General features: G+C 37.9%; 1 protein-coding gene and 1 long non-coding RNA gene across 3 annotated transcripts in view; both read right to left on the bottom strand.

Annotated features, from left to right (window-relative positions):
* The window catches only part of Epha3 (EPH receptor A3), a 302,047-nt gene extending 290,922 nt beyond the window's left edge, over positions 1–11,125 (bottom strand). For both annotated transcript variants that reach the window (XM_005076760.4, XM_005076761.4), the window contains exon 1: positions 10,925–11,125. In XM_005076760.4, coding sequence (XP_005076817.1) covers positions 10,925–11,012 — 88 coding nt within the window. In that variant the 5' untranslated portion in view covers positions 11,013–11,125. The remainder of the gene's footprint in view (positions 1–10,924) is intronic.
* A 222-nt stretch (positions 11,126–11,347) lies between these two features.
* On the bottom strand, positions 11,348–23,447 carry LOC110342152. The gene is made up of 4 exons (XR_002384160.2): positions 23,435–23,447; positions 20,023–20,160; positions 12,947–13,142; positions 11,348–11,462 (listed from the first exon to the last, which is right to left on the bottom strand). It is a non-coding gene; the product is annotated as an uncharacterized LOC110342152 (long non-coding RNA).
* Positions 23,448–25,828: the final 2,381 nt, after the last annotated feature.

Here is a 25,828-nt window from a genome sequence, read left to right as displayed (position 1 = left end):
AGAAGGGTTATCTTTTCCACCAGAACTGATATTTACAAGGACATAGAGCATTTCAGACTTACAATATATTCCAAAGTTTTGTCTGTAACTAACCATTAGCTGCACACTCTTGGTAAATAGACATAAACAAACCATTGTAATTATGAAACACTAGTTCTTGCATAATAAGAAATTCAGTGTATCTCACTTTTCTTGACTCCTCTTAGCAGTTTCCAAAACTGGGAGTTTGAAATTGAGTTTAGGGTGCCGGACTTTTTAAAGTTATTTATATTTTATTTATGTGTTTGTGTTGGTGCCTGTGTGAGCATATTGCAACGCATATGTGTTCAGGAGCCCAAGGATCCTAGTAGAGAGCATCAGATCCTATTCAACTAGAGTTGCTTGTCATGTGGTTGTGTGCCAACATGTGAGTGCTGAGAACTGAACTTTTGTCCCCTACAAGAATGGCAAGACTTGTCCACAACTGAAGTAATCTCTCCTGGTAATAAATCTACTACAAATACATACCTGGTCATATAAAAATATGCATAACTCCCAAAGATGATCTTTTGCAGAGGAAAAACATTTAAAGGTATTAAAACTATATCTTTTTTGCTGTTTTCTCATTTAAAAGAGTCTTTTTCTACACTAAAACACTTAAGATGATTTTAAATATCATTTTCAAGTGTATGAAAAAACTACACTTTACATTGTATAAATGTTTAAGAAAGGCAATTGTACTTCAGAGTATAGGGGAACCATTATTGTCATTGTAGATTAAATTAACCAGCACAGTCACCTGAAATACACATAATTACCCATGGGAGAATTTGTTTTTCATGAAACAAGGACATTAAATGGCTCCGCTCTAGACCAGAAATGTTGATAACACGCAGTAAAGGCTATGAGTTTTTCTGTTGAATTATCAAATGTAAACGAGTCTTATCTATGATAAAACAAACAGAAAAAGTAAACTGAGAGGGAAATAGTATATTTTAAAAAGTATTTGTAGGATTTTACAGTAGTTAAATTTTTGTAGGATTCTCATATTTAATAAAGGGGTAAAATTTTAATTTGTTGCTATACTTCGGGTAATAATTTTAGTGTCTTTCCTTCTTTAAACAGAAAAAAAGACTACCTTAACTTGCTTAGGAATGTTTGTGGAGAAATTGTCTTTATTATAGACAGTGGAGGAGGGATGGAAATTAACCTATGACAAACAATGATTGTTTTCATTGTTAATCTCACTGACAATTAGTTTTTCAGAATAGAATTTATAGCATCTTGTGTCCTGGATATTATGCATATATACTCATCCATAAAATTGTAGTCACAGTGTGGGAACGGCTCAGTTTTTCAAGATAACTCTATGATTGGCAACAACAACACACACACACACACACACACACACACACACACACACACACAGACACCCTGTATTGCAAACAGCTATTTCCTTCTGAGTAGTGTTTTGCTTATCCTAAGGATTAGTAAAATGAGCCACATGGAAGCCATTGCAAATTAGTTTCCCAGCCTGACTTCTCAGTGTGAAGACAGTCTGCCATCTTTTGAATTAAGAGACATATCTTTCTAATAGAATATGTTTTAACGTTACTGCTCAAAATATATTACCAATTGCTAAACCAGGTTTGCAAATCAGGAAATTCACTACCTATTAACAATAGATGTTACTCCCTTTAGATATTCTGAGAGAGACTGGGAGCGTTAAAATTTCAAGGGCATTAGAAATCAACCAACTTTCTCAGGAAAAAAATTACAAATTGTGGATTTTATATTTTTAAGAAACGATGGTTTCAGTGTCACTATGCCTATAAGGCATATTCATCTATCATTCTTAATTATTATGGAGGAAGGGTAGTTTATCCTCTTCATAATTTGTAGATGAAACAAATCTGATGATGCCCGAGTGTACAACTTAGCAACCATATTGAATGGCATTTTCCAAGTTGTCTTAGTCCTCTTAAAGGCCCAGCTACTTATGATTGCTGTTTTGAAACTCAATAAAATTCATTTTGGGGATTTTAATACATTTATAACATTTTGCTTAATAATTTATTTTTAAGTCTTAGAATTACAAGAGGTCATATTTTGCAGCTTTATTTTAAAGGAAAGATTTCCACAGATTTCAATATCACAGGACAGTAAGAACGTATTAATAGAATACAAGTGTTTTATAAATTCACATAATATTCTAGTTAAGAATTGAATTTTAAGTCAAGTTTACATTTCCCTTTATTTGGAAGAGTTAATCAAATCCATACAAGAATTTTAAAAACCACATTTAGGGAAAAGAATTTCTGAGCTATTTTCCAGACATGAAGGTGGGGGGGATAAGCTATCTAAGTTTCTCTTTTCCCAGTGACTGAGTGGCTGGATCCCTCTTCAAGGGCAGAGAGTATAACAGACAACAACACATTAGAATTTTTAAATAAAAGCCAGGGATAGCCACACACTTCTATATAATCCCAGCACATGGGAACAGCAAGAGTTCAAAGACAGCTTGGGCTACATAAGGCCATGTTTCAAAAACAATAAAAAAACAAATAAATAAAGTTTTTGTAGTTTAAACATTGGCATTATAGCAAGAGAAGAAAAATACTTAAAGGCAACTTGCTTTCTTACTTAGAAGCCTGATGTCATTAATATGCTATTTTTGCTTCTTGGCAGGTAAAGGGAATTTATTGCATCAATTAATGCTAAACATGTGTGCTGAAATTCTCCATGAAAGGCATAATTGCCCCCTACTTAATTTGATACTTTCTAAAGTGCTCTTTTAGCTACCTTAAAAAAACTCTCTTAAACAGACTGCAAGCATTTTAATGTAAACAAAAATACATCGTTTTATTTTATTTTTATCATATATATATAGAGAGAGGGGGGCGTTCCCATAGGAAGCAGCAGCTACATAGCTACATTTTGGAGCATGTTTTATCTCAGCCTCCATTTTTATTACATAAAATCCTCAATCTTGACACCCTGTTTGTGGAGACAATGTTCTCACAGTTTTCTGTCAGTGGAATCCTGAGGAAATCTTCACTTTGGAGTAAGGCCTGTGGTATGTGTTAGGAGAAGAAAACAGAGGCCCAGGTGGGAGCAGAAAGAGGCTTCCCAAGCCTTACCTCCTGTCCTCTGCATCAAGTCCCCCTAACAGCTCTTCATAACCTTGACTAACTTACACACAATCATGATTTATGTGCATCTCCACTTTGGAATTCCAAAGTCCTCTTACTGATTTAACTTTATTTCTTCTGCCAAAAATCTCAGCATTTTGAAGTTAATTTTACAAAGTCACACACACACACAAGAATTAGTTGAGTCACAGTGACTGAAGTTGACAATCAAATATGATTCTGGAATAAAAGGAGTCTTCACAGGTACACAGGATATGCAGAGAGGAGATAGTAGTCAACATGGAGATTCAGAAACAAACTGGACCCTGGATCCAGTGGTATGTTATTGCCATGGTCCTCAACTGTGTCAAAGAGATGCTCTAATAATTAATTTAGGGGTGATTGATGCAAGATCCTCTAAGGAATGAATGACAAAAGAGATAGACAGTGAGCGGTGAGGTTGTAAACCCAATGAGTCAGGACATTGAAAACACGTAACTAGTAGGTTCAGGCAACATTTAAGAGGAATATTGACGGCCTGACACAGCCACAAAAATATCAGAAGCAGTCAACCATGAATCCACTTGGATTATCCCACTTTGAGGAAACATTCTATGGATCTGTTCAAGTTTACTAAATTATGAAGAGAAAAAATGGTACCAATCCCAGACAGGACGTTGACCGCGGGAGATGGCACTGGAGGGAGACACTGGATTGTATAGGGGGGAGAAGGCTTACGAAACACTCACTCAGTAATGAGTAAAAGACTAACAGGTGACACCAGCAGGAGACTATAAAGTAAACTGGAAAATAAAAACAATTCCTTTATTTAGAAACTGGAGGAAAGAAAACCGTGGAGAGAGCAAAAGTAGCAAGGAGGGCCAGACAGCAGCCAACACGACAACTGTGTGCTGCAGCTGAAGGAGAAGATGCTTTTCCAACCCTTTATCCTCCACCGCCCTCCATCACCCGGTGGGCAGATGAATGTAGATGGCAGACACCACCTCGTCCCCTCTGTACACCAGATTGAAAGGTCTGGATTACAGCAACGGAAGAGCGGCAAGGAAATCAGAGATGTGGGATCTCCTGCGTGATCAAGACTTGTTGCGGGGGCAGAAGGGGGTGTGTGGGTCGCGTTCTCTCAAGGTCTGATTGGGTGCAGGTGGCAGCCAGGTGGGGAAGAGAGGCTCGGTGGCAGCCCCGAGGCTGCAGGCAGAGGGCGCGCGTTCGTTGCTTGCTAGCCAGTTTGGGCTAAAATTGGTCAGCTTTCTGAGTCCAGGCGCTCTTCAGGCTGCTTGCTGCCAGCACAGGTGACTGTGGCAGCCAGCACCGCACTCAGTGGGACACTGGGTGTCCAGAGCAGTCAGCATCCCTCCACCGCGCCGGCCATCCCGGCTCCGCGCCACGCTCCAACGTCCTTGGCCGCCGTTTTGAGGGAAAATTGTACGAATAGCTCCCAGGCCCTGGAGGGCTTACAGCTGGCTGTTTCACACCCAGCCTGGGTTTTAATGAGGGGAGCTTCCAGTGAGAAAACAGCGAATGGGGCTGGGGAGGAAAGCTGCAGGCTTCCTTGGTGCCACCGGTCCCCACTTTCAAGCAGCTGGGGGTTAAGACGCCCTGGCGTGGGTGTGATGGCAGCGAGGGGTGCTTGATTCCTTTGTGTCCAACCTTACAAACATTCCCCGTAATGTGCATAATGCTAAAAATTTACTAGGGCACACACTTTTAGAATGTAATCAATAGTGCATTATCACATGTGGACAGTTAAAGTGAAGAGAAAGAGGCTCAGTTGCCTCCTCCACTGGCCACCCCTGTGCCGGACGAGGACTGTTCACAGCAGTTTGTTTGTACAGTGCTGCGATTTGTCCCCCCGCCCCCTATTATTCTCAGTTCACCATGTTGGTTTGGATTATGTGGATTTTCACCCTTTGCTTTGACTAGAACAGCAGGACGTGGTTTAGAAAATGAAGGGGTGTGAGAGGAGGTGCACATTCATGGCTTCCAGTTTAAGAATGTCACTTCAAGTTTGAAGCTTTATTTGCTGAACTGGTTTTGATCCCTCCACGTGCATGAGCCCAGGCTTTCAACGGGTGAAACAGCCTTTGGCTCAGACTCTTAAAACTTTTCTGGATAAGGCTTTTGCTTCTGGAGAAAATATCAGAATAAGTGTGTAAACGTGAGAGGAGAAATAAACAAACGTGCACACCCAGTTTTTGAACAATAGGTTTCTGAGATTTCATTAAAAAATTGATTATCCAGATGATTTAAGTGATAAATATCTTTTAGGCAAAATATTTATATATTATCGTTGGCACTGGAACCTCTGAGATCTTCTCTCCATCTTTCCAATCAACTTTTTATTTTCTTTTAACTTGCATAGACATTCTTTGTACTGAACTACCTTTTCAAAAATGTATTTTGAAGAAAAATGGTGGGAAGTAAAATAAAAATTGCTGGCACTCATATTTTTCCTGGGGGTGGGTGAGATCTACTAAGTTCAAACAACTACCTTATACCGGACAGCTGCGAACAGACCTGCAGAATTTGAAATCAAGGCTCCCGTTCTTTGAACACAAGAGCAATGGCTTCCAATAGTGATGGATTCATGGTTTGGAAAGGATTGCATTTTAAGAATACCACAGCACTGTTTTTATTCCTAAAGTCATTACGGCAAAATCACCTAAGGTTTTTATTTATTTCCTTATTTCTGAGGAGTAAATATTTGATTGTAGTTTTCTATATGTATGGAAGAATAATTTAACAAAGGTTTCACACCAATCAACCCATTATTTGAAAAATGTGTGAAAAGTTACTTGCACACTTGGTAGAAGCCCCTTACTGACCCTCGGTGGTGATACAATCCAGATCTCTTAAAACAACCAAAGAGAGACACCGAATCTGCTCTCAATCTCACTGAAGCAAGAATTGAAAGAGCAAAGTTTATTGAATGCTTTACAGACATATGTGCATGTTAAAAAATAAAGTTGGAGATCTTGACAAGAAAAATCTCTCATAGAAGTTAGTATTCTTCCAAGAAATACATATTTCTCTGTACATCTAGTGGTTATGCCAAACAAAACCATTGGAAAATGACTGAAATCAAAGGTAGCCCACATCACAGATCTCTAAGTAAGTTCTGTCTGTAAGAACTTATCGAGTTTTGATGATTTGTGGAAAGTTTTATTAATACTTTCTTGAAGACTTTATGACTTGGAAAATGTAACTTTCAAGAACATTTCTGCTGCTTCCATTTCCATTGAAGTCACTAAATCAAATATATTGTAGAAATATGCTTTGCCTTTAAAAATCCTTCGCATATGTAACTGATTATTTGATATTTAAAAACTGTGTATATTTTACTTCAGAAAAAATTTTCAACATTCCGCTATGAAATTGAACATTTATGGATCTTTATAAGGAAGAAATATTTTGAAATAGTATTAAAAGTGATTTGATCATTAAATAACATACAGAAAATTAATGTTCAAATGGGGATAATACACAAGATAAAGAATCTTACTGAATCGTATCTTTAAATTCAAATAATTGACCATCAAGTTATATCTACCACATTTTAAATGAGCAAGAAACAAACAATGGTGAGATTCAAGTAGCACAGAAAACTTTATGTGAATCTTTATCAAGTTAGTAAAAACTGGTAAATGCTTTTAAATTATGTTTTTTATAATACTTTGTTTTAAGAGTGGGTATTAGTTACAATCATGGGAACTTTAGGCTTCTACTAATTCATAGAGAAGCTATATTCCCATACAGTATAACCTTGACTTAACATGTCAGTGGTGTTTTGTGTAGTTTTCATTTTATAGGTACAGCCACTTCTGACTTATAAACATAACTTTTTTACTTTAAGGGAGAATAGAAATTGTATACATCATGGAATCAGTAAGGGAAAGGCATAAGAATTCCATAGCCACAGTAAGGATGCTTTGTATACCTAAATTCACTGTACTTGCTAGAATCCCTAGTGTTTTAAAAGGATTATTAATTTTTCACTTCTGACAAGAGATGATGCCAAAATGGGGTGAGTAGGGTTTTAAAGTGAATGTTTCCTCACTTGAATTTAATGGTATCAATATTATTCTTTAGGAAGATATAGATTCAAAATTAATTAATTTCATGATCAATTTTGAGAGGTCACAAGAACTTTCTTTTTGGCACAACCATAATATTATCATAGCAATTCAGATTGTCAGTAAAAGCTTAAACAAATTTGCTGATAATCCTGTTAATGACCTAGGTCAAGTGTTAACTGTTGTGGGTTATAAAGTAGTGAAATTAAGGTTTCTCCTACCTCCAGGCAAACAGCACAGTTATAACTACTGGGGGTGGGTGGAGAGCCAAGCTATTAGGAGAACTATTAAATTACAGAAATGTATAATGCATTTAATTATTTAGTCTAGCATGAAGAAATGCTATTAAAAGCAAATGCAAACCTTCTTTTAAAAAAAAGCCCATAAAGATGACATGATAGCTTAGCTCTCTGTTAATGTTTCAATCACAGAGAGTTTTATTTGAGGTTTAGAGTTTATATACATTGAAGGTAATATGGATTCTGAGTAACTTTTGCAAAGGAGAAATCTCTTATTTAAATATTTAGTGTGTCAACATTTACCTACTGCTCTAAGAGAAGCATATAGCATACATCTGCAAGTTTTACTTTTAATCTTTAAACAATCACATAATCACCTCTTGTGCTTTGCAGATATTTCATGGTTGTGTTGTAGTCAATCCAGAAGAGTTTCCCAATAAGATGTACACATGTAGGCTGAATTTTACTGAACTTTATTTTTAAAACTCTCATTTTCAGTGTAAAGAGTGCAATGGGTAAATGTGAATCCAATTTGTGAGGACTTTTGGATGGAAAATATTGCATATAATATTAAATAAGCTGTGCGTTATGCTTCAGACTGCTACAAATATTTGTGTATAAAGAGTATTTCATGCAGTTCCAAAGTTGGCTGAACTAATAAAGGTCAATCACTTCACTCTTTATCCAGCAAGTTTTAACTTCTTTCCAAACTTACTGTTCACTAGAGTCACTGTACAATGGAAGCAGAGCAAGCATACAAATAATGCATAGGGTCTATCTGCTTTGAAACATAAGTGATTTCCCACTGGAAGTCTCTTCTTGTGCCATGTGAGTGGAAACAACTGATCACTGTGAGCAAAGCCTTTACTAACTTCTGTGAGTGAATTCAGGCCAGATTTTAAATGATCCTCTAAACCATGCATCTCTATAATCATCCAGAAGACCACCGGGAGAAAGTAGAACTTGGAATCTTGGAATCACTTTCTTGAAAGCACATTAGAAAGTCGCTGTAAGTAACTGGTAGGTTAGACAGTTCACATTAAGTCCGTAAGTTATTTTTCTTTATATTGGACTTGTGGGACTTCAATAGTTTTATTTAGGGATCTCAAATTGTTTAAGCTCTCGTAAAGACAAGTTCATTAACAATCAGTTCAATGGCCAGGAAATTTGTCAATTTCCATCATGTCTAACTATGTGATAGGAGAATATATTCTAGTTGATATACTATAGTAAATTACCTGTAATTTTAAAACATGATTTTAATCATGATCTATCTTATTGCACATCTTCAGCTTTCAAATTGAACTGTTTCAGGTTATCTTAGCTCTATCTATGAGTCCAGATTATTTGTTAGGGGGAATTTCATAGATATTGTGACACACATTTGGAATTTTCACTTTCCATATAATTCAACTGTTAAGAGCCACGATACTGGATAAATATTTAAAGTATCACTAAAGTATTATCTAACTTAAGCTATTCATGTAACATTTATTTTAAAGTGCTAGAAATCTCATAAATAAAATGAGACTGTAGCCATATGATAGTGTGAAGGACTAGCCCTGTGAACAATAGACACATAAAAACTTTCGCATAAGCAAATTAAATGAATGATAAAAGTTTCATGAGTATTCTATCATTATATATCTATATTGTTACCTTGTACCTGACTGTTGGCATACATTATGCAATCATACATACATGAATGTGGTTTAAAGGCAATTAAGATAGAATTATACTTATTTAGTTAAGTTAATATGCTTGCTTTTACATGACTGTGAACAAGTTTAAGCGTTGTTTTTTTTTGCAATTTAAATAAAGGTTAAGTTGACCTACAAATGCAGTTTCATCTATATCCTCTTTGTCACTAATTGAGTCATCAGCGTCAGGACAGTTTATATACATTCCATTTGAAAAATACAACTTATCAAAACAATGTGGTAATTATATTGTTGTCTTGCTATTGTTAGTGTTTCTATTATATTTGGGAAAATAGTTCAAAACTCTAATATATTGCAGTTATTCATACACCTATGATTACTCATGTCTATTTTCTTCATGAAGAATGACAGACCATTACTTTCAAATGAACATTTTTAATTTGTGTCACTAAAAAAGTCATTTGTGGTAAAGATGGTTTTCCTAATCACCATGATGAAAATACAATCCATTTTTCTATTGAAAAACAGACAAATTTAATAAACTCTGCCAAATTGATAAAGACAGCCAAGCCACTAAGGAAAGAAAATTATACCGTCCCATTAGCATCGAAAGTAGGTCATCAAGCGTTTGAAGCAGTCTTTGTACAGAATGGGTTTGCATATATTTTTCACATGGGCATAAAAATAATGCATACTACATTGGCTCTACGAAGTATTTTAAGTGAGTGTTGTACACCTACTGTGCTTCCTGCCCATCAGTTGTTCCCTATTGTTAGCTTGACCAATAAGATTCTACATGTTCAAAATCATTAAGAGGAAATTAAAGTTGTACATGTTGCTGCGAGGCAATCAGTTATTCTGAGAAGTTACGTTTTTAGGGTTTGCATTCTCAAATCATTAGGAGCAGACTGTGAAAAGCCCTCAGAAAGGAGTCAGGAGTACGCTTGGTACACACAAAAACAAATATTCTCAATATTAGGTTTGCACTTTGATCCATTGAAAAGCCAGGGATGCCCGTTTACGCGGACAATAACTGATCCACCATCAAGAAAATGCCGTTAGCGGTCCGTGGATGGTCTTTCTAATTTGCTATTCAGTTATTTACTGTATCTGCCCAGAAGCTATTCATCAATCCATCAATAAACGCCTTCTCCCATTTGTATGAAAGCCCCTTCTTTAAAAGAACCCAACTTAAGCTCACTTCCACCCCTGCAAACATCACTGCCTCTAATGTGGCATGCATATGCTGCCCATGAGAACCGGTATTGCTGAGCACAGCATCGCCCGGCCGGCGGGATCCACATCACTTCAATAAGACGGTTGCAAGATAAACATACGCACACGCGCACACAAACACCTCGGACCCAAAGAGTCCCTTTCCCTCTAGTCCATTCATAAGTGCCAAAGGCTCTAAGCTGGAGCAACCTGTCATTATCTTTAAAACACACCGCGGGATCTAGAGAGACGTTCTTTGAAACTTCCCAGAGAACCACATGGTCATGATTAAAAAAATAAAATACTGCCTTGGCTATTTGGCAATTAACAGAGTGGGTTGGGGAAAAAAGAAAAACAACGGAGGATTTTCTTTCTTTCTGCTTCAAATTGGCAAACGTAGTAAATGCTTGAATCGCTGTCACATTAAAACCATATTTTTTTTAAGGTTTCCACAATCCCAAATCATCTCCCAAAAAGTATTTGGGGACTGCTACTGGGCAAAGGCAAGCTTTCGCTGCCACCCGTTCGTTCTGAAGGCACTTCGGGGAGCAGTGCGGGTGCAGGGGACTGGGCACTCGGTTCCGGGGGCTGAGCAGTACCTGGCTTACCTTCGTTGGAAGGCTGTGGGCTCAGTTCCCCGGAGCAGCTGAGGACGCAGCAGCCGAGCAGGACGAGGATGGAGAGGTGGCAATCCATGTTGCTGGTGCACCGGGCAGTGAGAGGAGCATATCTCCACGAAGCATGCCACTGATGTGAGGGGGAGCGCTCTGATTGCTGGAGAAGTTACCATGCTCCGCTCACAGTCTGATGTCAAGTTTGACACTGGAGATAAGGAGGAGTCTGGCTGCCTTTCTGCGAACCTCGCTCGGGGACTTCGCTGGGTCCTAGTGCCGTCGGAAACCAGCGCTGAAGAAGACAGGGGGAGCTGGTGGCTGGCAACCAGGTCTGGTGCACCCCAGCCATGGAGAAACTCAGTGGGGTGGAGGTCTGAGGGTCGAGGGTGTTGCTAATTGTACAGAGAGGCTAGAAGTTGTGCTGGAACAGCGATGTAGAATCGGGGGAGTCACCCTGTTTTCTCTGAAAGGCTGCTATTTGTGTGCAATACTTGATCAGTTGTCCATTTCCCAAAGAGCCCCGATAGAGGTACTGTGAGTTAAAAGAAACTAATGTTCAATAAAACAACAGTAATGTTTTTAAAACTGGGAGGCATGCGTTTAATATTTATATAATTCCAACGATCATTGTTACGATTCATTTACTGTGTTGAATATGACCACAATTCTCTCTGTGGTTCAGCAAGACAAAAGTAGAACTCCTAGATCAGGAAGTCTGTTCAGTCCATCACATGGCATCAGGCTGTCAGAGGGATTTATCAGAAGATTTCAGCTCACCAGCGCACATTCAGGTTCCAAACACTGGGAAGAAATCTTCCCCCCTCTTGGGACAGTAGCTATCCTAACCATAGCAATAGCTTTGGGCCGCCACTCACTCCATAGGGTACTGGAATTGTAATATTAATCAAACTGAGTTCTGAACAATGAATGTCCTTGCCTGCACCACCTAGCCTTAGGACTTTGCTATTCTGTGACACTCAGCATAACACACAGCTCCCTGTTCAGGCTTCCAGCCGCCAGTAATCTAGTAATGTTTGAAGACTGTTTTCTAACACTGAAAATCCTGCAGCTGCTAGAGAAGAATGGCCTTGTTTTTTCTCACTTACCTTGCAGTGGGCTTACAAACTGTCTCACCCTGAACAGTCGGATTGCAATCTATTTCAGCTACATAGGTTTTTGCAAGTTATACTAAAAGATATTTCAATTATCTTTGAAATACATCCCAGACAGTGATTTCTCACCCACCCTCTCACCACCCATTCATCTCGGCCTATCCTGAAAAGAAACAAGATGATTACCTCACGTAGATCCAAAACCAAAACGGAAACTTAGGTTGGCAACATTTACACCAGTGACCGGCATTCAAGCTCTGAGAAGTGAGCTGTGTAAGTTTTAAAAGATCCTGGCATTAAGAGATTCACTTCACAAGCACTGACTTTCAGTGATACAGTTTTCACATGAATTTAGCCTAATAGCTTCCAATAGCATTTATTGACTGCTTGGTGAAGAAGGGTTGGGCTGAGGAAGCCAGATGGAAGAGAAGGATCCTACTCACACACACTTCCATGAGAGACTTATTTGTCTCCCTAACTCCTTCTCACAATATGCCACCAGGGGCTGTAGAGCCCACCAGTGTTAAATCTGTGAGTACCGAAAATAAGAGATGCTGATCAGAAAACAGGAACAGAGGGACCTTGTCATGATGTTTATAGTGCCACCACAACAGTTAACATTGCTTTGCAACTGAATATGATTTTCCCTGGAACTTTGAAAAGAATGGCATTTGGTTCAGATTGTAATTTAGAAGCATCTGGAAAGGTCACAATACTATGCTGGTCTTTATGAACATGAGTTGCCTTTCCTCTCCCTAGCCCATTACTTCTCTTTCCCATCTAAGGAACACTGTTGACTATGAAAAGGACATTCACGTTTGAACAATGTTACAAGTAGGCAAAAAAGGAGTTAAAAACAATGACTGTGCCAGACACAAAATATAAAAGATGCAGGGTTTCTCACTTGTAGACTCCTTAGACCTAAAGACATGAGAGTTCCTGGATCTGAGGAATGAGGCCCTGGATTCTAACCCAGCATTTCAGAAACAGAGTATGCAACACAGAACTTTGGAGATGAAGGCAGGAAACTCAGAACTTTAAGGTGATTTTCCATTCCACAGTGAATTAGATGACATCCTGGTTGCCAGGAAACCTTGCCTCTGAAATCAAAAAAGAAAGAAAAAATAAATGAAAGGGAGGAAGAAAGGAAAGAAGGAAAAGTTCTCATAAACTCAGCACTGTTAGGGACACATGTGAAAAAGAATCAGGCCAATAAAGAGAGAACAGGCCAACAGAAGAGAAATGAGTTTGGCCACCTTAGGAGACGTTGAACTGCTGGGAGAGGCAAAAGTGTAACATTGATGGAGGGGCTCAGAAGGCACTGTCAGTGAGCAGAAGGAGCACAAACAAAATTAGAAAATGTCCAGTGGAAGGGAAAGTACTTTAAAGTTCTCACACATGTGGGTCATAAAATCTTTTTTTTTTGAGCCCTGTTAGCATCAGAGATCAGAGAACAGAATGGAAGCCAGAGTGATGACTGTTTAGGTAAATACTCTTCATAGGGCACAATGAAAACTACACAGAAATCCCCTCACTGGTCAATATGTTTGCAACCTACCCTAGACTAAAGAGAAAGAGCAAAGCCAAAAACCCAGAAGTAAATTGATCATGTATGAGTTTTAGGAAATTATTGTAGTCATAGGTTAGGCCAGGGCATTGTCAATGACGTTGAAGGACAGAGAATGAGTACTGAAAGAGATCTCTTCTTCCCACCACAGGTGTGACCCTGAATCAGAGACTTTAGAACCCAGGCAGTTTCAACTGGACAACTGCTGGGTGAGAAACAGGAAAATTCAAAGATGTGGTGCTTACATCAGAAGTCATTATTAAAGTAAAACTGATTGTAGGACAGCACTCAGATTTATCAGGAAGGATGAACACCTCCTGGATGGGGAAAAGCTACATTTTTTTCCAAGACAAAGAGTTAGGGACCTGATTTAGATGTTAAGGGAACATTCGTGAAAGAGACAGAAATTGAGTCGCATTGAGGAAGAGGAGACAGGATAGGTAATAAAGACATGTGCTGCAGAAAAAGAGTGACTGTAATAAGCTTCCTAGAGGAGGGAACGTCTGTTATTGGAAGATAGACACTGAGGTTGTGTCAGAATTTTGGGAGAGGAGAGACAGGAAAGCTTGGAAAAGCCTGATCACGAGTTCTGAGAACTTATGGACTGTGGGATGATTTGGGATACAAGAGACTTAATCTGAGTTTAAAAATGGGAAAGTTGCAACCAAAGTGGCAACACCAATAGCAAGGGATACACCAACCCTCCTTGATGCTGACTGGTGTAGCTGACATTATGTCTTCTGTGGAGCTTTCTGTTTAAATCAGTGTACGAAGCAGTTGTTTTGGTTTTGCTGGCTTTCAGTGAGATTTTGGCACTAACAGATCCTATCTTAGTGTAAGTGTTAAGTAATGGTTAGGATGTTATTGAGTGATATCCTAGGGTCTGACATGTAAAAACTTGTATTATATAAAAAAGTCACTAGCCAAAGTAGAGTCTAGACTGTATAATCTGAGTAGTAACAGAACTTCAAGTCACAAAATCGTAAGTGAGGAAGTTGTCAAACTTCACAATAGGTTCATGTTAAGAAATGAGGGATACAATGAGGAATACTAGTGTCTATACAGCCTTTTAAATTCTTATTTGACTACATGTTTAAAAAATATTTGAAGATGGAAAATGGTAGAGATTGTTATGTTACCTAAGTCTAGTTGGAATAGCCTGAGGGAAAGTCAAAGGAAATGAACTATCCGTAGACAAAGACCTTACCTGGTTTGTTCTGTTAGAGATTATGTATATATAAATGTAACTAGGTACATGTTTGCAAGGAAAGTGTAGGCAGGGAGATAAAACTGGGGCATGCACCAATATTTAACATCTTGAGGCTGAAGTGGAGGACAAGGAGCTAGAAGAGATGAGCTCATTGGAAGACTGGAATATTGAGTTTTCACAGGCATGCGCTGTAGGTAGTATTTCATGCACAAACCCCAGTATGAGTGACTCCTGGCTGTAATAAATTTTATGATAAACCTCTGTCCTGTACTCTGCTACTTCGGCCAAAGCCACTGTTGCCCTCTGATGAATGGCTCTCTCTCTTTCAGACATATACAGAACACTGCTGAGAGTATGATATCTCCTATTGGCTGATGTCTCTTAGCCTAACAATTGAGGCATCCTGTGTGTATTCTGATTCCAGGACTACTTGACACTTGTAACATTCTACAAACACATGTTTCTTTGTCCCTCTTCTTACTTTTTAAAATGTTCTTATTTAGATGACATTTTTTACATTTATTTTGCAGACTGACCACAGTTCCTCTTCCTCCTCTCTTCCTATCTACCCACCTCCCCATCCACTCCTCCTCTGTCTCTATTCAGAAAGGGGCAGGCCTCCCATGGGTTTCACATGGAACATCAAGTTGAGGCAGGACCAAGCTCTTCCCCTTGCACCAAGGCTGGGTATCCTTGCCCTCATCTCTTTTTTAATAATCTTAACTATTCCATTTGCTCTTAGTTTTCACACACACACACACACACACACACATACACACACACACACACACACACCACATTTGTGGGCTACAATATAATAGCCAACATAGATCAATATAGGCTATTTGTAATTTTCATCTTTTCATATGTCATCTTCACGCTCTTCTCCGGTTATTTTGAAAAAGACGGTTACCATGTGCTGTACTTACAGTATTGTGCTTTGGAATTCCTTCACCCTATGTCTTCTGGTTCTCATTATATGCCTTCTCATTCTTCCCTATTATTGCTTTCTCTTGCCAGCTTTCTGACTTTCAACTTCTATGGAACAACCTTTCTGTTTCCACAAAGGGATAACAACTTGTGATGCTGTGTTTCAGTGCCTGTCTTATTTCACTTAGTGTAATGCCTTCCACTTCTATCCACATTACCGATTTAAACCCCTTTAGACCCAGATATTATTCTACTGCACCTATCTAACACATTTTTAAAATGCACCCACCCATGGTAAGGACATCTCAACTGAGTTCTAAGCTACTGTGAATGATTCTGTACTAGGCATGTGCATCCCAATATCCTTTGTCATATAGATTCATTTCCTTCTGATGGATAACCAGCAATCGGCTGCTAAGTGGAAGTGTGAGGATGGAGGTTATAGAAGTGTTATTAAGAGTCCGAAGTCTGCACAGTGGATCTCAATAATGGAGTAAATGGAAAGAGGAGCAGTAGAAGGGGTTCATGTGCTTGCCTGAGCACTAATGCAAAGAACTGACAGAAAACAAAGTGAACCAAAGATGGGGGAAATGGATTCTGTTTGAGATACACTGAGAGCCAGCCAGAAGTTCTGAGAAAAGCAAGAGCAGAAACTGGAATTTAGGAGATGAGTGGAACATTGTGAGTAGCTTAATTTAGAGAAATAAAGTTGAATTTCCCAAAAGATCACATACAGTGAGGGGAAATGATGTCTCTGAATTTAATTCTGATAAAATAAAATTATTCAAAGTGCAAAAGGAGGTTGAATTTATTATGGTAAACTGGGATATGTATTGTAAAGGGGATGGTAAGGAGAGTGAATCAGAAAGGTCACCAGAGATGCAGACTCTAGGAAGTGAGCAACCAACCAAAAGTAAGGGGAAGTTTCCTCAAAACTGCGAAGAAAATTGTCTTGTAGTTAATGGACAGAATGGAAGACCAAGAATCTCTGCCTAGAGGAGGTTTTCAGATGCAAAACACCTCTCAGACTATGTTTTCTTAAAGAAGGATAAGACACCAGGGACTCCATTATACTGTGGGGCCTCCATTATGCTCATGGGGTGAAAAGCAAATGTAGAGAAAGGATCTCAAAGAATGTGCCATTTTGCAAGTAAAATATCGAAAGTGATACTTGCCATAACCTTCACAAAAGGGCTTCGGAAGGAAGGCTGGATGGAAGAATGCTTTCTGAAAGATGATGGTTTTTCCCTATAAAACTGCCGAGTTTAGTTTGGGGATTAGAAAGTCTGCATATGTAGTACAAAATAACTCACTCTATTTTAACCTCGATACTCACTGATACAATAAATCTTGAATTTAAACATGAAAGTTTATGCAATCAGTGTAAAAATTAACCTGTATAGATTCATTGAAAAAAAGTAACTGTAAATTGGAACTTTTTCCCTCAATTGTAAAGCTCTCAAAAGAGAGGTGGAAAAAAATACATCAGTGATATGACCTGCTTGGTAGAATTCACACTTATTCTTACATGAAGTTTTTAACTTACCTCTGAAATATATTTAAACTTTTTGAAACAAATTTTATTACCATAGTTACTGCTTGGTCTTCAGTTTTTCTCATCTAAATAATAGGAAAATAAGCCAGGAGCTCTTTTCATAAATCTAAGAAAATATCCAAAACTCCAAGAAAGCTAGCACTTTGGAGTGATGTGGTGAGAGAATAAGAGAGGATGATGGTTGATGTGAAACTTATAGTTTCCTACAACCCTCATATAAGCTCATTTGTGAGTAGTAATCCATGTGTACATACACATTCATTCAGATAGATTCATTCTTCATTCCTGTACCCAATGCACATATGGGATTGGATGCTGTCCATTAGGATTCTCCCTAGTAGATCTAGAGACCTTATTAAAATACAGGTTAGCGTTACCAGATGTAGAGCAGGGCCTAAAATACTACTATGCCCAGAAGCTCCTCCTGATGTCTGTATGACCACCTTGGCAAAGTTCTATATTTCTTTTCGTTATATTACATGCAAGTAACACTGACATGATCAAAATGAGAAAAATGGATAAAATATGGTTCAAAATTAAAATGTGTCTCCACGTAAACCTGGAGAGTGACGTATTCCCGTTGTAAAGCACATAATGCTATGCAATACATTTTCTTATTTTAAAGTCACAAAACTGGGACCATGTCTTCCTTACTATGAACTGGCATTACTATTGCAAAAGCCCTGTTATACACTCTTTCTCAGTATCTTATCTGCATTATTTTAATTTTTATGATATTTTTAATTTATGAATTGCCTTTTGATTATCATATGCTTAAATGAGAAAGTAAATACCAGATAAAACAATACCTGGCACAGTAACATATACAAATCTATTTCATTATTCCAGATGTGATGAATATGTGACCATAATGGTTTGATAATTTCTTCAGCAAACTCTACATAAGAACCATTATTAAAAGAAGCTCGTGACCAACGACAAAATGTCTTTGAATTTACAAGTAATAGAATGTTTTTCTGTCTTTCTTTCCTTTCTCCTTTTTCCTTCTTTCTTTCCTTCCTTCCTTCTTCCCTTCCTTCCTTCCTCTCTCCCTTCCTTCTTCCTTCCTCCCTCCCTTCCTTCCTGCCTTACTTTCTTTTTCTTCTTATTTATTTATTTATTTATTTATTTATTTATTTATTTATTTAGAGACTGAATTTCTCTGTGTAGCCCTGGCCATTCTAGAACTCACTCTATAAATCAACCTGGCCTCGAACTAAGTGATCTGCCTGCTTCTGCCTCTAGAGTGCTGGGATTAAAGGCATGTGTGATTAACACCCAGCTAACAGGATGTTTTCCTAAAGCTGAGAAAGAAGTCTGTACTTCTTGTCAATGTATTTTAGCTGGAAGATGGCATTTTCATTGTCTCAGTGTACTGTATTATGATTCAATGAATACATAAGAGCAAGAAAGGCCTTCCAGTTGAAGGTGATTTGATTCAGGATACTGTAACAGGTGATATATGATAGCTCAGGTAAAAATGGAGGTCATCCCAAGAATTTCCTCACATTAAAAAAAATGGGAAAAATCAAAATGTTCTGTGATGGTGCAATGAAGTCATACTACATGTGAGGATCACATTTCTTTAGGTTTTAGCTCCTAAGTATATGGTGAGCCTGAACATAAAATAGCATTACTCAATGCAGAATAATTAACCGATTATGTGCTTGTCTAACCACAGCCATTAATTCAGCTGGGAACCGGAAAAGCAATCCATAGCGAGCTATAGATATCTCGTTTCAACAATGTTAAACATTTGTGATTTTTCACGGATGCTCTAGTTTCTGCAAGTGCCCATGCAACCTCACCTGCTTTTCCAATTTGTCTCTTAGATTATGCTCTAGGTCAATGAACCCTATTATGTCATGCCAATACAGTGGCTAAATGATGATAAATAATTGAATATGTGACAAGTAATCCACATCTGAATGTCAGTCATCTTAGTTAGGCACCATTTCCCCAACTGGAGGAAGAGTTATTCCATTTCAAATTCTATGTTTTGATATTTCTAAACATTTTATAATCTGTGAATACACCAATAAATAAAAATGTATTTGCAGAGATTACTACAATTCAAAGAAAACTGATTTTGAAAAATAAAGTGATGTAAAATATTTACAATTATGCATTTTAGAAATTTATAACTTTTATAATTTAATGATAGTAATGAAAGAATTTAAAATGTGCATGCAATACTTTTCAAATATTTCAAGTGCATGGGCTTTGGTATTTGTATTATTTGCTTAATTTATACTTTTCAAATAGTCTGTTGTTTTCAAGCACAAGAAAATGAGTTTTTAATTCTGTTTCGACTTTTAAAACTATCATCCTAATGTCCAGAATCTGTGATACCTTTACAAATCAAGTTTACACACAGGAAGTCTGTCTATTGAAGGTACCACTCTAGCTAAAAAAATGAAGGAACAGTACCATACACAACACTTCATCAAAGATTTTTATTGTTAAACCCTTATCTGGGGAAACTGCGATGTAGCGCGTTCTCCACTAGAGGGCAAAGAAGAGGCAGCGGCCACTGCTGCTCAGGTGTTCAGTTCAGTACTATGTTCCAGATTACCAAGTGACCATTGGAGAAAATAGCAAAAATTTATTTGTTGGTTCATTTTAACTACTTTTGAGCTATAGAAAATTCTAAAAAAAAGATTTTAGAAGTCCATGCACATCTATAAGTTCTGTCTAATCACCCAATCTTGTTCTTACCTGGCCTAGATACTTCTTTAAATTCATCATGGTTGGAAAAACAAGAGTCACACTTGATTCTTGGTCCAGGGAAATCTGCAGCTTTCCACACTGAAAAATCGCAGAGATTGGTGGCACACGGTCTCCTTTCTCATCCTCCTTGAGAGACAATGTCTTTCAAATTAAAATATTTACTCAGAATGACACCAATGTAAATTTACAGTCTACTAAAGTCATCAACTGACAGACGTGGTTTTAGTAAAATTGATAGCAAAGGAAAGGAAAGGCCATAAAACTGAGAATGAAATAAGAGGGAGATCCAAAGGAGTCATTATTTAAGTTTTTCCCACGCAGGGACAACAGGAAGGAGGTCCCCTGTGGCACTCACAGCTAACATTTCTGGGGAAGCAAATCCTATGGAGACATTAGAGAACCTTATCTTGTCCTTTAAATCAGAGGGATACAGACATCTTTAAGAAAGAGCAAAGGAGAAAACATCCTTTTTGTAACCCAGTTACAAAAAGACAAAAATGGTATGTACTCACTCATATATGGATTTTAGATACGGAGCAGGGCATTGCCAGCCTACAATCCCACTATCAAATAGTCTGGGGTGCAGGGAGGACCCTAAGAGAGATTGCATGGTAACCCGGAAAAGGTTTATGGGATGAGATCTCCTAATTGGATTGGGGGGGAGAAGAAAGGGAAGGCAGAATGAGATGAGAGAAAGAGAGGGGGAAAAGAGGAGGGGGGAGGAGGACATGGGAGACCAGGAAGGTTGAGCCAGGGTAAGAATAGAGGAGAGACGGATGGGAGATACCATAAAAGAGGGAGCCATTATAAGTTGGAGGAGAGATCTGGCACTAGTGAGATCTTCACAGATCTACAAGAATGACACCAACTGGCACAAAGCCTACCTTAAATGCCCTCCCATGATAATGAGAATGATGACTAAATTATATGCCATCCTAGAACTCTCATCCAGTGGCTGGTGGAGGCAGAGGAAGACACCCACAGAAGGGAACCGAATTGAACTCTTGGAACCCAGTTGCAAAGAGGAGTGGTGACCAAAGGAATCAAGATCAGGCTGGCAAAACCCACAGAGGCAGCTGACTTAAACAAGGGGGAACACATGAACCCCAGACAGATCCAGATACCACCCCCCACTGAACCTGGCTGTCAGAGAGGAGGCCTTGGCAATCTGTAGGATCTTGGAGAGTAGAGCAGTATTTATTCCTGACATACAAATGGACTCTAGGGACCCATGCCACGTGGGCTCTCTCAGCCCAGACACATCGACACATTGGGGAGGACCTAGACCCTGCCCAGGATGATGTGACAGACTCTGAAAAATCCCTTATGGAAGCCCTTACCCTCCCTGGGGAGAAGAGGGGGAATGGAGTGGGGATGAGAGGTTGGGAGGATTGGGGGGTATGGGGGGGGGAGGGAGAGGAAACTGAGAGTGACGTGTGTAAAAAGTTAAAAAATATGAAAGGAAAGAAAGAAAGGAAGGAAGCAAGGAAGCAAGGAAGGAAGAAAGAAAGAGCAAAGGAAATAGACCAAATTCCCTTCCTGTGACTTGGTCCATCAATACAAAGGAATTATTCTGCCATAACTTTTAGCTGCATCACAGAGCACGTTTGGGGCAGAAGCAGAAAATTCTAAGAATGATTTCGGAAGAATAACAAGACAGTTAATAAAAAGCAGGATTAATCTAAGACAAATGAACTGGTAAGTAAAACATGTGAAGCTATTTTAACTCTACTGTAAAATATAGTACATGTCTATTTTAAGGACTTGCAGAGAACAAGTTTGCACCTGCTTTATAATATTTAAAACTGTTTTTTGTTTAGCAATATTCTTAGTATTTTATTTAATGGGGTGTTATTCTTCATTGGATTGATATGGCAAATTTGACATAATAAGCCCATTAAATCCAGAGCTCTTCACTTTTGGAAATTAAGACCCACACTGAAGGGCAATAACGACTGTGATCACCCATGACCAAATTTTCTGCCAAAACAACTACTTCATCCAAGACACCATACAATTAAGGAAGCAAAGGGTAATTGCCAGGGAACCAGTTTAGTCTAGTTTGTTTACCATTTTACTCCCAGCCTTCAGAGCAGTGTCTGATACATGGTCAATCTACAATCCAATTTTTGTAGGTAAATGAAAATTTAATTCAAATTCATGATAATATATCTAAAGTATTGTTTTGTTGATTTGTTGTTTTTCAAGATATTTTTATATCATGCATCTACATGAGTGTCTGTGTGTAGACTTGTGTACATGGTACAGTACCTGCTGAGTTCAGAAGAAGGAGTTGGATCTCCTGGAACTGGAGTTACATGAAGGAGTGAACCACCTCACCTGAGTCCTGAGAAGCCTAAGCAAGAATATCAAGCACTCTTGTTCACTGGGCCATCCCTCTAGCCTCAGAGTTTGTCATTTTTGAGTTCGTTTAATTCCTGACTTCAGTCCTGTGCTTATTTGCTTAGATTTTATTTTTCCTCTTCAAAAACTCTAACATAGTCCAGAAATGTGGGCAAAAGAAGATAATAGCATAGACATAATTAATTAGGTCTTATTTCATTGTATTTGAATAAATGAACAAATTGCTACAACTCTGGAAAAGTTAAGCCAGTAATTTTATGTCTTTAAAAATAAGATAATTTTTTCAATATATGCATTTAATTTATTTAACAATCTTTATGTTAATGTGTCATCATTTATGATATGTTGATTCTCATATGAAGGGGAACAAAATTCTCATTCAACAAAATTATGCAAATATTTTCCATCTGCATGATTGTTCTAGTTCCTTGACAGTGATATTTTATAATTTTTTCCCAAATACAATGAAGGGTGTTTTATATTGTCAAGCTTCCATCAAATCAGACCTCAGTCAGAGAGCTCTAGGCCACATGTAAATAATAAGGAAATAGCTATTATGTATGGATAGATTAAATATATGCAAGCACAATCATTACATCATCCAAAATTCAACTTTTAGACTTCCTTTAAACTTTTGGCAGGAGTGGGGAAAATGAATAAGAACAGTACAAAGTTTCTATGGGTCATCGAAATTCTCCATAGACTATGGTAATGAAAGACGCATGCATATTAAGGCAAATAACATAACACACTACACTGTGGTGACCAACGTCCTTATCTGTTATAGATGTATATGTGGGAGAGGCTAGGAATGTATGTGAAATTTCTGTCCCTTCTTACTCTCACTGTGAATCTCAACCTGTACAAAGAATGACTTTATAAAATTATTTAATGCCTACAAAGCCTAACTTGTAGCTTTAGTTACTTCTACAACAGGTTGCTTTCATCATCAAAGAGGCACGGATAATCAGCAAGTTAACAATATTTTAAATAAATACAAACATCTCAATGTAGAATGACAAGAATATACCCATACCTTCTGGCAGTCACGAAACTGAACCTCTTTGTTTCTCCTCAGGGTCAGCAGATAGCATGAAAGGACAGCAGAACATGAGCCACTTACACACTGATTCCAATACTCATGAATTGGCTGATTTCCATTAACACTACTTCAGCTGCTTGTTTTCCTCATCGGTCTACAATTACTTTAACACTTTCCTAGTCACAACTATCCCTAGGGAAGAACCTTGAGGCCCTAAACTAATTGAATTAATTATAAGAGAAGACAAAAAGTTGAACCCTTTCATCTTTGATGATACTTTTATTGAAAATTTTAAGACTCAACAGGGAGAAGAAAGGCTTTCTAGAAGATCCCACCCTCAGGAAGAGGCAGCAAAACACAATTAAAGACACAAATAGATAGCAATACCTTTTCAGAATACCACCACCTACATGGTATTATATTATCATTTCTGATGAGTAGATTTTTTTTAAAAGGGGGAAGCAAACTTGCAACTGAACAAAATAATTCAATTTTAATTGTTGTGTTTTTTTCCTGAGACAGGGTTTCTCTGTGTAACTGTCCTGGCTATCCTGGAACTTGCTATGTAGACCAGGCTGGTATCAAACTCACTGAGATCCACCTGCCTCTGCCTTCCAAGTGCTGGGATTAAAGGCATGTGCCACCATTTAGTAGTAGTAATTCAAATTTTTATACAGAGGTTTTGTATTTGGAGAAAATGAGTTCTTAAATATTTCTTTGGAGGTTTCTATACTTTATGAAGCATTTTATCTGAAGCCTTATTGTTGTTGAGCATTTAATCTTCAAATGTTCACTCGCCATTACTATACTTTTGAAATCCTTTTAGTTATTCATCTGTTTTATAATTGGTTGTGCATTTCAGTTAGAAATAAAATGTATATTATGAATTATAATCCTTTGAAATATGATTATACATTTCTTCTGACCATTGATTTATCTTCGTATTGTCTTGACATTAAATTGAAATTTAAAACAAAAATATTTTAAGGTAAATTTATTTGTAAATAAATTTTTTGAATTTGACAAAACCTGGTGCACACATGATATAGAGACCATGCTTTTTGATCTAGTTTAAGTAAACTTTGTCTACCTTAAGTAGAAAATTTTTGATTGTACTATAGAAAATTTGAAGTCTAAATATTTAAGCACTTCATCAACTTATAGCTATTTGTTGTGTATGGCATGAGCAACAATTTAAATGTTCATGCTTTATCTCTGATTGATTTCCAGTTCTATCACAATTTTTGAAACATGTTTATTTACTCACTGAATTGTCTTGTAATTTTTGTAGTAAAACTCAACAACATATTTTTTTCAATCTTTATTTTTGTATTCAGATCCTTCTTTCACTAAGACCATACTTTCTTTTTAAAAGTCCTAAGATCAGGTTAATTTCAAACCTTTCTCGTCCATTTGAATGTTGGCAATCCTGGATAACTTGTGGCTTTATAGATTATGTGGCTTGTATTGTAGGAGGAAGTTTGTATGCCGCCATTAAACATGTGTCTTATTAGAGGCGCATACAGATGAGGTAATAAAAGGGCGGTTTACCACACCGCTAACCACACCCACTTTAGGCAGGACTAAAGACGTATACGTACGTAGGCAGAACTACGTCACTAGCCAGGCCCACTTTTGGGCATGGCTGGGGGCGTTACAGGGGAAGGTATAAAAGACAGCACACAGGAAGTCTCGGTCTCTTTTCCCGGAGTTCGGCGGTTCAGCAGCGGAAAACTGTTTGTCTCGTCTGGGTTACTTGTTTGGTATCTTGTGAGTAATTTCTACAATAAATACTTAGTTTTACTTCCAGTAAGTGTCGCTTATCGTTACAGCGTCCTTTGAAGCCTACATTGTATTACTATTTTCTGAAGAATATGTGCATGGAATTTTATTCAGTTTATACTTACAGAAGAATTGCTTCTTGGTGATCCTCACTCTTCTAACCTGTGAACATGGAATTCTTTACTGGTCTCCTCTATAATTCCTCTAACTGAAAATTTTATAATTTTATAATTTTAAGTATAAATGTCTTGCCCATCATTTGGCAAGTTTCTTTTTGTAATTTTGGTTTCTGATGATAATGCACTTGTCATTTTCAATAGTTTTATAATGGAGTGGGGATTGGGTGTGGGCCTGGGGGACAGATGGAGGCCTAGGAGGGGTAAGGAGGGAGAGGGAGCTGGCATTGACAAATGAAGCAAGCTTCTTGCTAATTTAAATTTTTAAAAAAGGAGGGAAAAATGTAATTCTTCAGTTTTGTTGGCTTTGTATCCTTCAGCCTTGATGAAGTCATTAATTGGTTCAAGTAGTTTTGTATGCTCCTTATGACTTCCGGTGTCCACAGCCTACCATCTGTGAAGAGACAGGTTTTTTACTTTCCTTTTCAGT

This window comes from Mesocricetus auratus, unplaced genomic scaffold (assembly GCF_017639785.1).
Source record: "Mesocricetus auratus isolate SY011 unplaced genomic scaffold, BCM_Maur_2.0 Super-Scaffold_100008, whole genome shotgun sequence".
Lineage (NCBI taxonomy): Eukaryota > Metazoa > Chordata > Mammalia > Rodentia > Cricetidae > Mesocricetus > Mesocricetus auratus.
Note: the sequence above shows the minus strand (reverse complement) of the source record. Positions and strands in the feature narration are given on the sequence as shown.